This window comes from Pinus tabuliformis, chromosome 1_2 (assembly GCF_031772625.1).
Source record: "Pinus tabuliformis cultivar Carrire ecotype Pingquan chromosome 1_2, CPIR1, whole genome shotgun sequence".
NCBI classification, from domain to species: domain Eukaryota; kingdom Viridiplantae; phylum Streptophyta; class Pinopsida; order Pinales; family Pinaceae; genus Pinus; species Pinus tabuliformis.
In genome coordinates, this window is record NC_142298.1 from 284,206,235 (window position 1) to 284,222,492 (window position 16,258).

A 16,258-nucleotide genomic window follows, 5' to 3' on the forward strand; every position below is an offset into this window, starting at 1 on the left:
GGAGAGGGCCAATACAAGATAGCGCTTCTTTATCTTATCAGAAACAACATTTGATTCTTCATACCTGGGGTTCCTTGCTTTCTCTTAAGAGTCGGCCATTTCCTTGATGACCTGCATTACCTGTCATTCCTCTGATCATTGAAGATGACCCCGGAATGATTGTTATCATCATCAAGTGATGTGTCCCTTCCATTCGGACACTCCTTGGCATAATGGCCGAACTTATTGCTACCAAGGCATCTGCCTTCCCTTCCACCCTTAGATCTGATCTTTCCATTGAGGTGATCTTTAGGTAGGCCATCAGAAACTTCCACTGCGCCATTTTGATAATATTCTCTGCTTCGACTTCACCGTCGGTGAATTTGAAGAGGGATGAGGAATCCACTGATCCTTTTGTTCTTTCCCAACTGCCTTTGGTGATTGCTCTTTCACTCTTGCTTGGGCTTTGTCTTCACCTCAGCTCTGATACCATGTTAATTTTAGGTATGTTCTATGCTTAGAGCAATTTATTTCAATTTTCATAGTTAACTCAATATATTTTCCAAATTAGCAATCACATCAGCGTTAAAGTAAACTGCAGATAGAACATAAACATAAATCACAGAAGACAAGCCAAGGCAAGAGGACACAAGATGTGGCGCTAGCCAGGAACAAACCCCAATGTGGGGAAACTCTTGATCAATTCTTCTTATATGTTCTTCAATAGTTCAGTGGAGAGAGAGAGAGAGAGAGAGAGAGTACATTTACAACAGAAGTCAACACTTTGACTTTCTAGATAAGAGAATAGATCATCTCTACATGAGATCAGTTGAAGACATGTTGCTTCAACTGATTCTCTAAGGTGACTCCTTCACCTATCATTGTGCTGCATCTCGTCCATGTGCTGCACCATGCTGCACTCATCATCACAGTGCTGGACCTAATGACCATGTTATGCACTTCATGTTGTTGTTCTTGTCACTGTGCTTCTCCAATCACTAGGCTATTCTCATCACGGATCTGCAATCTATGTCGCGCTCATCATCACTGCATCCAATCATGTAGCTGCATCATACATAGTGTTGTACTATGCATCACATCATGCTGCACCCTTTTTACATTATGCTGCATTGCTACCCATCACTGTATGCTGATAGCACTATGCTGTACTAGCTGTTGTCCCATAATATGTCCAGCTACACCAACATGCCCAAATAGTCCAATTAGGCCATGCTGTCATTTGTTTGCACAGCTGTTTGCTGCACCCCTGGTTAGGGCACTTGCAGCAGCCCTAGTTTCATCCCACAGTCAACAAACTAACCCTTTAAGGGCTGCGGCATACCCTCATAGGTCTCCTCCTCACCCACGCTGCTTGCTTAGGGTGTTGTCCACCCTTGACAGCCCTCACACAGCCTCTAGTTGTGTGCTATGGCCTACGGCCTAGCACAACAGATTGTTGTAGCAATAGACCTTCGAAAATGTGCCAAAATAACTTCCAAACAGCAACGTGTTTGACCCTTAGGAACTCGGCCTAATAGTCAGCCTTCTCGGCCCTCTTCACAGCAAACTCGAATCCTGATTATATCACTGTTCCAGCCCTAAGACTTTCCGCACATACCTCAGCCACTCGGCCTCCTGCAACAGACTTCAGATCCCTGATTTCCCATGCTGTCCAGACTCTAGGTTGTTGCGGCTAGGGTATATCCATATCACCCTTAGGTAGTGTAGCGTAGGGCCTCCTCTAGTTGTTGGTTAGGGCCTTCCCTTTGCTGCAGATTAGGGCTCCCTTTAGCTGCAGATGAGGGCTCCTCTAGCTGCGGATTAGGGCCTCTTAGATTTGCGGCTAGATCTCCTACAAGTCTACGGCTAGGGCTCTCCTAGATGGCCGTTCTTTAGGGCTGCGTAGAAGGCATCTCCTCTAGACCTCCTCTTCCACCAAAAACCCAAAACAAGTGGAGAGTGAGATCACAAGAGATGATTGTTAAATGACTTGAAGTCCTCCTTTATTTATACTAAAACGTTGAGCACAAGTGGGGTTTGTTTGGTTGCTTGCCGACCTTGATGAATTGTCCCATAACACTAATAAATTCATATCTCCATGAATACTTATCGGAATCGAATGATCTTCAGATCAATCCTACACCTCTCGATGAGAGGGATCCATGAAAAATATCAACTGCCATAAATAAGATGACCCACATGGAGTTTGGCCCTAGTTGCCAATTTTAACATAATACAACTCGATCTGACCCTCAAGCCCTGGATGCTCCCATAACTCACTGTGCCAGTGTCCAAGGCTCCCTGGACACTCCCATAAGCCTATGTGCTAGCGTCCAAGGACTAAAATGTCCAGTTTTGTGCCAGCATCCAGGGATCAGAAAACCCTAAGTCAGAGTGAACCTTACGCCTGTGATTTTGAACCCTTGCGCGAACTCCTTCCGTCGAACCTGTGCGAACCAAGACAATAAGAGAAGAGAAGATAGCTTGATCGAATGTGTCCAAATGAGCTTGAGGTCTCTTCTATTTATAGGCTTTCATGAGGGTCCACTTGGGGTTAAGGCTGACCTAAGCAGTTACCCATGTGGTTAGGGCCGACCCATTCCATAATACATGTATGAATAAAATAATTCAAAACTCAACTTCCGCTTGACCAAATAGGGTGATCTTTAGGTCGATTTTGGTCCGCTCGAAAAGAGGAATCTAATGCAATCATCATCTTGGTCATTTGAGTTGTCCAACATGGAATTTGACCGCAGTTGCAAAAATTAACCTCTCTTGGCATCCGGAACCTCTGCCTAGCTTCTGGAACTGAAACTCGTCTTTGCTCAGCAGATTCGAAATTGCCTCTAGAGGCTACTATGTTGCTTTGCGTCAGCCTCACTGTGGCTCACTTGCCTCTCTGCAAATGCACTCACCAGATTTGGAATCCTTCCTCCAGCTTCACTGTCTCTGCCCCTCTTTCACTACTTCAATTTGACTAGCTCTCTCTCCGACAACTGACTGCAGCTACTCTGGAAATCGAATTGCTCAAGTGTCTTCTCCAAGTGCCCATCGACTTCTTCTTATAATCCTTTGTTGGGACTCCAACGACCAAGATTAGATCTTAATCGATGGCTAGAATTAACAGTTGATCCGTGTGAGTTTCTAAAACATTCACACCTTGACTTAGTTCATTCTAATTAATTAACCATATTTCCTAAGTTTAGACATAGGAAATATTTAAAAACTGGCTAATAATCTAATTAAGTTATTTCTAGGTGGCCAGAAATGATTTCTAGGTTTTGGAGATCCCTTGTATTCTAGCCTCTCCACAAAATTTCGTGGCTAAAACACATTCAATGCTATAAAAACTAACAATGAAGTTGTTATGCCTTCAGCTGACTGGAAAGACGCTTCTCTGGCACTCTGGGACTCCTTCCCGATCTCTGGAACTGAAAACATCAATCCCTCTCAGCGATTTGACTTTGCCTCTAGAAGTTGTTGTGTTGCCCTAGCGTCAGCCTTTCTGTGGCTCTTTTGCCTCTCTGCAAATGCATTCGTTGTATCTGGAATGCCTCCTTGAGCCTCACTGTCTTTGTCCCTCTCACATTGCTTCGATCTCTTGCTCTCTCTCCAGCAATTGACAGCTGCTACTCTGGAAATCAATCTGCCAAGAAATCAAACTATTCAAGTGTCTTCTCCAAGTGCCCATCGACTTGTTCTTATAGTCTTCTGTTGGGACTCTAATGGCCAAGATTAAATCTTAATCAATGGTCAGGATCATCTTGAGGTCGATCCATGTGAGTTTTTAGATGATTCTCGCCTTGCCTTAACTGATTAATTAACTATATTCCCTAAGTGGAGATTTAGGAAATATTTAAAAACTAGTTAATAATCTAATTAAGTCATTTCTAGACGGAATTTCCAAAAACGATTTCTAGGTTTTGGAGATCTCGTGTATTCTAGCCTCTCCACAAAACTTCAAGGCTAGAATACATCCGATGCTATAAAAGCTAGCACTCCCTCTTAGCAAGGAATGTGTTCTAGTGCTACTGCACACCTTGTAGCAACACCCTGTCTCTGCATCATCTCCTGTCATGTTGTTGATCTCTGGCCATGCTGCCCACCAACCACTGCACAACTTTGATATACGTTGCATCTGTGTTATTGCTGACATTGCCATACTACTACCAACACTACATTTGCACTGCAACTCCCTCTCATCTGTTGCTGCTGCAATTGCAACATCTGCAACTGAAAAGCATCCAAAATACTGAATCAACTGTGATCAGTATAATGCATCTGTCACCCGAGTCTCTGACTGCTGCTAGTATCTGCACTGTCACTGAAGAATCTGTGTTGCTACTGACTCTGCACTGTACCAATTACACTGCTGCCAACTTTGCAGTACGCTCCCCAACATCTGACTACTACTAGTCTCTGCAACTGTCACTCTGTCTCTGACTGCATCAACTGTCACTGATCCATCCTGCTACTGAACACTGTGAGCCCCCGTAGGAAGGTATTGATCCATGAGGTGGACTCCTCAAGGACCCTACCCAACTGTAGCGCTTCAGGGCTATAACTCTAAATCGCCCCACCTCACTCTTGGAGGTATGGCTGCCATCATCGCAAAGTCTTCCTCCATCCTGGAGGAAAGCCTATCGATCTTTGCAGAAGTTGCCTACTGGTCCTATTTCTTCTCCTTGTCCTTCTTCCTGAGAAGACACTGGGTATTGTAGTGATCAAGGTCGCCACACTTGAAGCACTTGACCTTCAACAGATCCTTCTTCTTTTTCCTCTGTTCTCCCTGTCCTTGACTGGGACCCTTTGATGCGAGGGCCACATTCTCCTCCTCCTTCACCTGCTTAGATTTGCTATTGCTGCCATTGATGGAGCTCTTTAGAAGAGTTTGCCTCATTTCCTCCTGCTGCAAGTCAGTCCACATCTTGTCCCTGTCTGGTAACTTGTCTTTGCCCAATATGCTTTGGAAAAAGACTTGCTAGTCCTCAGAGACATTGTTGAGTACCAGTCTCACAAGCTCTATTGGTTGAGGTGTTGCCCCAACAACTGGCAACTGGTCCCGGACCTCCTGAATCCTAATGAGGAAGGGGTCTATGCCTTCCCCATTCTGCATCCGGATGAGCCTCAACTTCTCCTCGAGGTACATCTTTCGCTGCTCAAAAGTACCCTGATACAACATGGTGAGAGCATCCCACATCTGCTTGACAATGTCTTTACCAGCCATATGTGAAACAACATGATCCCGAACTCCATCTAGGATCAACCGTCTCACCCGTGCCATCTCCTTATTGTACTCTTTCAGTTGATCTACATCCATGGGAATTGCTACCATTGCATCAATATAGGGTTTCAGGCCATATTCATCTAGAAGGAAGGACATGCTTGTCTTCCAAATGACGTAGCTGGAAGCTCCATCCAACCTGTCCTGATCACAAAGCCCAGCAGTGGCCATCTCAATGAACTGTCGAAAACTTCCTCTTTCCTTATGGTCGACTGTTGCTCTGCTATTCGCACTCCCTTCTGGAGTGATGAGATCTGTTGACAACGAATGTTGATTTGCAAGGAACACTGAACTTCTTGAAACTAGAAGTTCCCTAAGGAAAATTTTCCCTCTGTGTGTGCTCCTCTCTTCTACCCCGACGCTAGCTCTGCTATAGCGAACTACTGCAAAAACCATTGCGTCCAGCTAGAGATCGGCTCAACAAAAACAAAAATCTGAGTTGCTCCCTCTACCTCTGGAATCACTCGATCTAGTAGGATCGAATTTTTCTGCCCCACTCAGAAAAATTGAACCTCCACAAGTAACTCGGCCTCCTATCAGAATGACTGCGCTACCCTTGGAAATTCCGGCCTGCTGCACACACTGAGCAACAAAATTTCTTCTTTTTGCCTTTAAGCTCTCCGGCCGATCAACTGCGCTCTGATACTATGTTAAAATTCCAAACTAGAACCCTATTGCAGTTACTGAAAATTATTCCCCTAATTGTTAATTTTATTTAACAATTTACTTGTTTGCTACGGAAAATATTGAATAAATCACACTGCAACCTTCACAAATAAAATACTACGGAAGAAAATAAAACATTGGAAGTTGAGAAATGCTAGCACATACACATAAAAATAACCAATGTTGCACGAAGCGGGAGCGAAGCGGAAGCGCGAAGCGGAAGCGCGGAGCGCGGAAGCGTCATTTTCCAAAAATCTAGGAAGCGAAGCGTCCGCGGAAGCGTCTGCTATATATATATATATTTTTATATTTTTTTGCATTTATACTCAAAAAAAACATCCCAAATACCAAATTAATTGTAGAAGACATGAAAACATGCATATTTTTGCATAAATCAAGATAGATATGGCATCCATGATTCCATTGTAGTTACTAGTATGTACAACAATCATCTATATTCTAGCTATTACAAACATACATCAGTATCAATTTGATACTGCTTGATGCCTATAAAATTTCATAGGACAAGCTCAAGCAAGAGAAGGAATGCAATCACAAGGAAAGTTATCAAGTTTCTATCAAGCAAGGGACTGTTAGAATTCAAGTTTGGGAATATGTCAGAGCTGGGCTCAATTGCTCATGAAGGCCACAAATCAAATTTGAAAATGCAAACCATGATTGCAAAGTCCTCCTTCAGCATTTAATGGAAGCAGCCAGCAAGGAGGCTTGGAGAGCTAATTCAAGACTATTTAGGGCAGCATCTCACTTGCTAGATCAGGCCACAAGTCAAGAAGTATTGATGCTTTTTCTGTGCTATTTTGTGGAGGGTTTGTCTCTGTTTACAAGGCTGCAGGAAGGTGCTGCTACAGCTGTATGAGGAGGAGGATTTGAGAGCGCCAAGAGGCCTAGAAGGGACCTACTGCCCTAGCTGCAGTCATCTCAAGCAACAGCACAGGTAAAGGGGGGTGGTTCCTTGTCATCGAAGGAGATTCTCATTCTTCTCTAGGCCACAAAGAAGGGTTGTTTCTACAGCAGCTTGGGGGGTCTGTTTTGAGGGGGTGAAGGCCTAGTTAAGGTCCTCTACCCAGGCCACAGTCATCCTGAGGATCAGTGCAGTTATAACCAAGTATATTTTCATGTATATGAAGACCTAGACCTTGCTGTAGCAAAACCGTGAATTGTAGGAGGCTTGAGGAGGAACCTTAAGCCCCACCAGCAGTACATTGAATACCTAGTAGATCAGCATAGGTGGAAGCATAGTTGGACATAAGATCACAGTGATTTGAAGCAAGGTAAGGGCAACAAACTACATTAGCAAGAATTGCAGACTTTACAAGAAGTCTCTCAGATCTACTCTCACAGTGTATTGATAATTTGATACTGCACCTCTGGAATAATTGGACGTTCGTTATATGGCTATGCTCTTGCTCCTGGTATGATTTACCAATAGTGTCATATGATCATTGGCATATGCTTCAGTATGATTCTTTGCATTATGACATTTGTTCATGACATCAATTCAATATGGACATGTCACTTGCTTCAGTCATATATATGTTATCGTTTCTCATATAGATCAATATTGGTATGGCTTCCCAATATTGGCAATGATGGGTATAAACCTATAAGCGGAGACTTCTTCATTCTTATATGCACTTAGCATTATGTATGGATATCACTGCTCAAATAGCTTGAGTATGGTATTGCTATGTTCTAATTACAGCAGTATATGCATGACCTCAACTTCAACAGTTGTATATATTTATGTGTGTGTGTGTGTATCAATCTCACAAATATGTATGGCATCCCTATGTATGATGGTACAGTATATGAATATATAGAAGTGCATCCATCAGTTCAGTAGATGATTGCGCTTCCGGTTGCACCACGCAACCCGCCCTTTTTCAATGTATATTCATTGAGTTGACATTGTATTCAGAGCAGTAAGACCGTATATTCAGGCTACAATGCTCAAGTTATATGGTATTAGGAATCCTATATGAGAATGATGTCATATTGGTGGGTTGCGTCCAGGTTGCGTCCAGGTTGCGTCCAGGTTGCGTCAAGGTTGCGTCCAGGTTGCGTCAAGGTTGCGTCCAGGGATGCGCGATTCCGGGGGGCCGCAACCTCAAATGGCAGGAATCGTTTTTTTAACCCGGAATCGCGCCACCTCAAAACGGATCCGCGCTTCCACTGGGGATTCCGGATCGATTCGCTCCGATCCGCGATTCTGCCTTTGGATCCGGGGGGGGGGGGGGGGGCGATTCCTGCAACACTCACAGTTATTTTTGGACAAAGTCCCCAGAAAAACCCAACTTGGGAAAACCAGAGCAACAGATGAGGGTTTTATTATTATGCAGCAGTGAGAAAATATAAGTACAACTGGATACCGAAATCGGGGAATCCTACAGTGGAAAATATTGGCACAAATCTAGTCAGGAATTTTCAACACGCCACAGGCAAACTCCTAGCACGACTTGCCTTCAAAAATTCGGCCCTCTAACCCTCTGCATCAGCGTCTGTGCTACTCTGCACAACCTGCTAGACATCTAGCCTCAAAGTGGTCTCTAATGAAGTCGTTCTGCCTTCAGTTGACTGGAAAGACGCTTCTTTGGTACTCTGGGACTCCTTCCTGGCCTCTAGAACTAAAAACGTCAATCCTTCTCAACAATTCGACTTTGCCTCTAGAAGTTGTTGCGCTACCCCAGTGTCAACCTCTCTGTGGCTCTTCTCCCTCTCTGCAAATGCACTCGCTGGATCTGGAATGCCTCCTCCATCCTCACTGTGTCTGCCCCTCTCACACTACTTCGATCTCTTGCTCTCTCTCCAGCAACTCACTGTTGCTACTCTGGAAATCGATCTGCCAAGAAATCGAACTACTCAAGTGTCTTCTCCAAGTGGCCATTGACTTCTTATAATCTTTTGTTGGGGCTCCAACGGCCAAGATTAAATCTTAATCAATGGTTGGGATCATCATGAGGTCGATCCATGTGAGTATTTAGATGATTCTCTCCTTGACTTAATTAATACTGATCAATTAAACATATTCCCTAGTTTAGACTTAAGGAAATATTTAAAAACTAGTTAATAATTTAATTAACCCATTTCTAGGCGGAATTCCAGAAACGATTTTTGGGTTTTGGAGATCTCATGTATTCTAGCCTCTCCACAAAATTTCAAGGCTAGAACACATATGATGCTACAAAAACTAATACATGAGACAATGATCATTTTCTTGCTAGCTTTGAACCTTTCCCAAGGATGTACTTGTATCATTTGTCTTAGTGGCCCTGCCTCTGTAAGTGAATAGCTAATTTTCTTATTGCTCCCTGATTATAAGGATCTGACCATGATGACAAATATTCCTGATGTTTCAATTTGTCAATGAAAAATCTGTGTCCAAGATCTGTTTGAGCTCAGTCAATAGCTTCATGAAATATGTCTCAGAGAAAAGGAATGCAGTTATGAGAAATGACAGATACTTCTTGGCATCATTGTTACTCTCTGAGATTGCTTATCTGTGCAAAGACTGGAATGCTGTTCACACATGAAGCTGGCTTGTTTTAGCTTGATTTGCTGTGTTATTTTTCATGTTGCATAGTAGACATTCTTTAATGCGGTCCACCACTTTCTGATAAGTAGCATTGTATGTATATATATATATATATATATATATATATATAGATATATATATATATATATATAATTTAAATTTTACCAGTTTTTTCCAATTCTTTTTAAGACTTTTTTAGACTTTCTCAATTTTCAAACCAATTTATTTGAGAGTCCAACTTTTGCAACATATATGAAATGAAATGATATTTTAACGTCCACGAGATTAAAAATAGTCTACGGGACTATTAGTTCCCTGCTTTTCGTCTCTTACAATTCAATCATTTTCTTGTTCAAAAACTTCAAATTGATGATGAGCTGGCTCAACTTTCCAACAATTCCCTCACTGCAAAGACAACGCCAAGAAACCGATGCTAGCTTATTCCCATAACTTTATCTGACGTCTTTGAATGCATCACATTCCAAAATGAAATGTTTTTCCGATTCCAAAGCCCCAGATGTGCAAAATGTACACACCCGTTCTTCCCAAGCTTCTTTAGGCCTTTTCCACCGTCCTGTTTCACATCGAAGTTGATGCGAGTTGGTTCTCAATTGAGCAACAAGAACCTTTGCCCTTCAACGGAATGCTAGCTCCAATGAACTCTTTTTGTTGTAGATCACAAGTAGGGTTGAATTCCTCAATGTAGTACTTCTTTCTACCCAACCCTTTTCCCCATACCCATTTACAAAACTTCTCCATAACAAAATCCTTTAGCTCCTTGCTACTTGTGGGACATGCATTGAAGTAGATATTCCATTTTTGCATCCATATGTAGTTTTGTATCATCCTTTTTTTCTTTCTTTCTCTATAGAAAACAATTAGTTATTTTCAATCTATGCAGGTGAGTGCAAATACCGGCCGCATACATTTATATGCATGTGTTTCCAACAAGGATTCTAGACCAAGACAGCTTGCATTGAACTTTCGGCCGGAAGATGTAGAGCCCCCTGTCATATTGAGTTCACCCCCAAAGCTTGTGCACGAGAGTCCTGCTCATAGAGAAGCCATTCTTACCTTCATCAAGGAGTGGAACGAATTGAGACCCATTGAGCGTAATAAAATATTTGGGAGGCCATTACGATTGCCTCTTTGCCTTGAGTTAAGCTGCATCAAGTCTGAGCCTCACTATACATTTGAGGTATGCATTGTTTAAATACTACCCTGTGCAATATCAATCTGCTTTATAGAAATATTTTCTATTTTGCTCGATCAATAAGTGCACATCATATCGACTCACAGATAGAAAGAGAGAGACTAAAAAGACATTTTAACAGGGTTTATTGAAAGGAGGAAGCAAGCGTCGTGTTGCACCAAAAGACGAAATCAGTGATCCCTTACCAGAAAATGCAATTTGGCAGAAAGTTTTCCTCCGCAAACGTTATAAAATGAAAGAGAGGTATGAAATGCAGGCATGGACTGCAGAGGGACAGCCACTTTGTAAGCTTTGCCAGAATCCGTGCTTGTAAGTATCTTAAGCCATATGGTTATAAGAAATGAGATTCTGTAAATGAATAAATATAGTGTGGATGCTCATGTGTAGCGTAGTGTTTTAATATTGCTGCAGAGGAATACATGCAAAAGATCCGGAATATTTTGAGGATTTATTTTGCAAGTTAAATTGTTTTGAAGTGTATCGAATGAGGACAAGCCAAGTTTCATGCGAGAGGTTGGAAAATGCTACTTTTGAACTTTGTAATTACCAGTTTTTATTCTTCGACTTACAAATTTTACTAGCAGACCTTTTTTCTGTCTTTCTTATATTGAATCTAGAAGTTGTTGCTTCAGTGAATTAAAGCGCATGACTGAATATTACAGGAATGAAGTCAGATATGCATGGGATTTCTTTCAACATCTATTGGTTATCTTTTCCGATTTTGTAATATCTGTGACAAATTTTACATCTAGATTACCGATAAGACAGGATCTAAAATCCTACACGCAGTGCTATCGGGAAAAATGATCACAATACCTATAATGTTATCTAGACTTTGAATTCTAAGACACTGCTTTCATTACATTTTCAGGTTCTTTTCTCGGTAGAGCATGGAATTTGTGCCCATTGCAAACTAGATTGCCATAAACTCGTTAAGTGCATTCGCCCATTGTCAAATGATCAACGGAGAGAACATATATTGAAGGCTGCCCCAGATTTTGCAAATCACCGACGATTGTAAATTTCTTTCAAAAACTTGGGTCTATTCGCACTCATGGATGTGCTTGAACTATCAGTGTTCTTTCTACTTTAATGGCAACTATTTTATCGTTTATATTTATAGTTTTGCAGCAGTGAAGACCATAATGCTTTATTGATACTTCGAGAAATTGACTGCTAAAAATCTGTGAAACTTATCTCGTCATACTTTTGCAGGCTTGATAAACTTGTCCTAGAGCCAACTGAGGGTAATGCGTGGCATGCAGATCATATTGTGCCAGTGTATAGAGGAGGAGGTATAGATTTTTCAAAATTGGTGATTGAAGATTATTGGAATGTCAGGCACATCACTATAGTCATTATTGTCATATATTGTGTCTTGTCTTGCATGCATTGCAGGAGAATGCAGATTGGAAAACATGAGGACACTCTGTGTCATTTGCCATTCAAAAGTAACTGCAGAACAACAAACGGACCGTCGCCTGATGAGAGCAAGGGCAAAACAAGGATTGCAGATCACTATTGAAAAGCTCATAGAACAAATTTGTCAGAAGCGTATGAAGCTTTATTCACAGGTAAATACAATTTGATCCTGACCATGCATGAATCTGTGAGCTAAGCAGGAATCTGATGAAATGATGACCGCTATTGATTCGTGTGAGGATTGATTGATTTCTGATCTTTTCAGGATAGTCCGTGTGCCGTAGTAGATGACTCTACTGAGATAGAGGATGATAAAGAATTGATAATGGATATCTCAGGAAGTGCGTATTCAAAGAAGCCCATCGGTGTACAATTAGATCCTAGTGAGACAGAAGATGATAAAGAATTGATAATGAATGTCTCAGGGAGTGCATACTCAAAGAAACTGACCTGTGTACGATTAGATTCAAATGATCCAAACAAGATTGATAATTCTGAAGAAGGGAAAGCAATTAAAGCTTCAGAAGGTGCTTACTTGGAGAATCCACTTTGCCTAATGAGCCAGATTTAGAATGATCCTTAATTTAAAGACTCCAAACCGGCTTTAATTCCAATCTGCAAGCCGTTTGAGTATCAGTTCACCGTAAGTGCCATACATGTGAAAATAAATGACAATAGTTCCATAAAGGCATACGGTAACATAAGAGGGTGGCCAATCTTGCACCTGTGGTGTAACATTCAAAGGAAACTTCTGATTTTGAAAATGAAATCTAGATTGGCATGAAAAGAAGAAATTAAAGTACGCACTCCATCAGGTTAAAGGAATAGTGATGCCCGTTGATAACAACAAAGATGTGTTCTAGATGTCCAGTCAATGGACTCTGGAGATGACTAGTGCCCAAGGATCTTGTGGTCAGCAAAGAGTCTAAAGCTGTTATTGAAGTGCGAATTTGTTTCTTCATCGATATCATGAGAGTGGAAACTTAGCTGAGAAATAACATCTCGATGAGATAGGATAAAACCTAATTTTTGCAAAGAGACTTGACATAAATATTGCCAGCTTGTGAATATGCTTCCAAGAAAAGGTCTTTCCAGATATGAAATCTGTGAGATGGGATCAACGGGATAAGTTATTGCTATATGTGCTGACCACAGGACATCATTGCGGTAAACTCTATGGAGTGTCTACCATTTGTGCACATGCGAAGCTTGGATTCAAAGATTATATATGTAAGACTGCATGTCAAACTTGTGATATTCCTTTTATTTAATTTTGAGAAAGATGTAATATTTTTTCACACTCAAGGTGTTAATCTTTCTTTGTCCTTATAATTAGTGTATTTATATGGTCAATGTCAAAATCATGAATATCTCTTATCAGTTCAGTAACTGTTCTGATAGAGTTCACGGCTCTGTTCACAAAACATGTTTAATAATTTTCTTACCATGAGGAAAGTTGTCCTTTTAATGAGCAGACAAGTTGTCAAGATAATTATGGCATCCATGTAAATATTGGTATTGACTACACAAACTATGCCATTTTACAAAATGTTAGTGAAGCATAGCAAGCTTATATGAATAGAAAGCATGATGGATATCCATTTTTCTCGAAGACCATTTTTGTAACCAATTCTCTGTGGAAAACCTGTACCACTATTGAATTCAGGTTATCTGGCTATTCCAATGCTAAACTTTGAAAAGTGTATGATACAAAATGGGTCACTATATATGTTTCATTTGTTTTGGTATTTTTTGGAGTGGAATATTTGGGAGCCATGGACTTGTCAAGCTCATTTTTGGGGTAGATCTTATTTGGTGATTTGGGATCTAGACACTTCTCAACCCTGTTTAGGGTACCAAACGTTTATTTTTTGGGGTCAAAACTTTGCAAACGAAGTTCCTAGTGCTCCAACACTATTCTATTCATTTTTCCTAATGACCATTTTGTTGGAAATACTTGAGAGGAGGGTGAATCAGTATTTCATTTCAATTAGTTAATTTTTAATCTTTTAGAGCATTTGAAGTAGCAAACTTCCGTAAATAACAGAAATAAGTAAATATTTATTAATAATTGAATGATGATGATTACATTTTTGTGAGAGACCCGGGCTATATACCGCCTTAGGTGCCTTTTGGTGAACGGGGATCATGCCCTTTGCTTAATAAACTACACTAACTAATTTTACATAATATTAACTAATTTTTACAAAACATTGCCTTCCTCTCGAAAGAATGCTTTGTCCTCAAAGCATACGTAACGACGGATGTTGTTGACAAAATGATTCATTCTCCCAAGAAGCTTCTTCTTCGGGTAAGTCCTTCCACTTGATCAGGTATTCCTTGATTATACGATGTCGAAGCTTTCTTTCTCTAGTAGATAAAATACCTTCTAGTTCTAGAATGACCCTTCCCTCATCATCCAGGGATGGAAGCATTGTTTCCGCTGATTGATGGTTGCCTAGTGCCCTTTTAAGGCAGGAGACATGGAAGACGTTGTGAACACGACTTTTCTCTGGAAGGCTTAAACCATACGCAACTTGGCTGATCTTTTTGTTGATCTGATAAGGTTCGTAGAACTTTGGTGCCAATTTGTTTTTTCCTTTCTGTTTTAAGGACAATTGTTTGTATGGTTGGAGCTTGACAAACACCCATTCTGCGACTTCAAACTCTCTTTTGGTTCTGTTTCGGTCTGCTTGTTGCTTCATACAATTCCTTGCATTATTCAAGTTTTCTTTTAGTATTTGGACGATTTTTTGGGTTTCTTCTAGTTGATCTTTAACAGCAGGTAGATTTGTCTGGACAATAGCTAGATCCTTCCATTTTGGGGGCTCATATCCATACAAGGCTTGAAATGGCGTCATTTTTGCTGACGTATGATAAGTAGAATTATACCACCATTCAGCGAGATGCAACCATTGAGCCCACTTATTTTGTTTTTTTGTAGTGTAGCAACGTAGGTAGGCTTCCAAATATTTATTGACAACCTCTGTTTGTCCACCTGTTTGAGGGTGATAAGTGAAACTCATATTTAGGTAGGTTCCTATGTGGTTGAACAACCCTTTCCAGAAATTACCCTTGAATTTGGCATCTCTATCACTCACAATGACTTTTGGAAACCGTGTAATTTATATATATTTTTGCAAAATATTTCAGCGATTTGTTTAGCTAAGTATGACTTTTTTATTGCCATAAAGTGAGCAAATTTGGTGAGTCTGTCGACCACTATGAAAATCTTGTCTTTGCCTTCAGATACGAGTAATTCCTCAATAAAGTCCATCGAAATTTCTTCCCATTTCCGATTCAGAATGTTAAAAGGGTGAAGTAATCCAGGGGTCGTAATATTTTCAATTTTATTCCTTTGACATGTGTCACACTCTGCTACATACTTTTGAATATCGCGGCTCATTCCTTTCCAAAAGAAGGATTGACGTGCATTGTAGTAAGTCTTAAAGAATCCTACATGTCCGGTTGACGGTGAATCATGTGATTCCTTGAGTATCTTAAATTTAAAATTGGAATTTGCATTTAGATAGATTCTTCCCTTGTACCATAGAATATCATTCTTCCATTCAAATTTTGAGTTGTTGGGAAGGTTATTGATTATCGCCGTTATTTCTGGATCCTTGGCATACTCACTTCGAATCTCGTTAAGCCATTTAGGAACAACAACCGAGATTGCAAGTAGTGTTGGTTCTTCGTCTTTCCTGGATAGGGCATCTGCTACTACATTGTCTTTTCCCCTTTTATGTAGTATTTCCATGTCAAAGGCGGCAATTTTTTCAATCCATTTTTGTTGTTCTTCGGAAAGTGTTTTTTTTTGTATTATGGTCTGTTCGAATGGAGAACTTACTTCCCAAAAGATATTGCCTCCACTTAGCTAGTGCATGCATAATAGCGAGCATTTCTTTGTTGTATGTGGACTTGAGGCGTTCTCTTTTATTGAGCTTCCTACTTTCAAAAGCTATTGGATGCCCTTCTTGCATTAACATTGCACCTATACCGAATCCGGAAGCATCACACTCGATGATAAATGGTTTAGAAAAATATGGTGTTGCTAATACTAGGGCATTAGACATAACTTCCTTTAATTTTTCAAAACACCTCCCTTCTTCCTCATCCCAAAGAAATGAATTCTTTAAAA

General features: G+C 40.7%; 1 protein-coding gene across 1 annotated transcript in view; it reads left to right on the forward strand.

Moving 5' to 3' along the window:
* Positions 1–13,078, forward strand: part of LOC149205435 (SNF2 domain-containing protein / helicase domain-containing protein / HNH endonuclease domain-containing protein) — a 460,346-nt gene extending 447,268 nt beyond the window's left edge. Inside the window, exons 16-22 of the mRNA XM_089397405.1 lie at positions 10,384–10,680; positions 10,817–11,004; positions 11,107–11,194; positions 11,543–11,712; positions 11,911–11,990; positions 12,094–12,269; positions 12,383–13,078. Of these exons, the coding sequence (XP_089253531.1) occupies positions 10,384–10,680; positions 10,817–11,004; positions 11,107–11,194; positions 11,543–11,712; positions 11,911–11,990; positions 12,094–12,269; positions 12,383–12,688 (1,305 nt within the window). The 3' untranslated portion in view covers positions 12,689–13,078. The remainder of the gene's footprint in view (positions 1–10,383; positions 10,681–10,816; positions 11,005–11,106; positions 11,195–11,542; positions 11,713–11,910; positions 11,991–12,093; positions 12,270–12,382) is intronic.
* Positions 13,079–16,258: the final 3,180 nt, after the last annotated feature.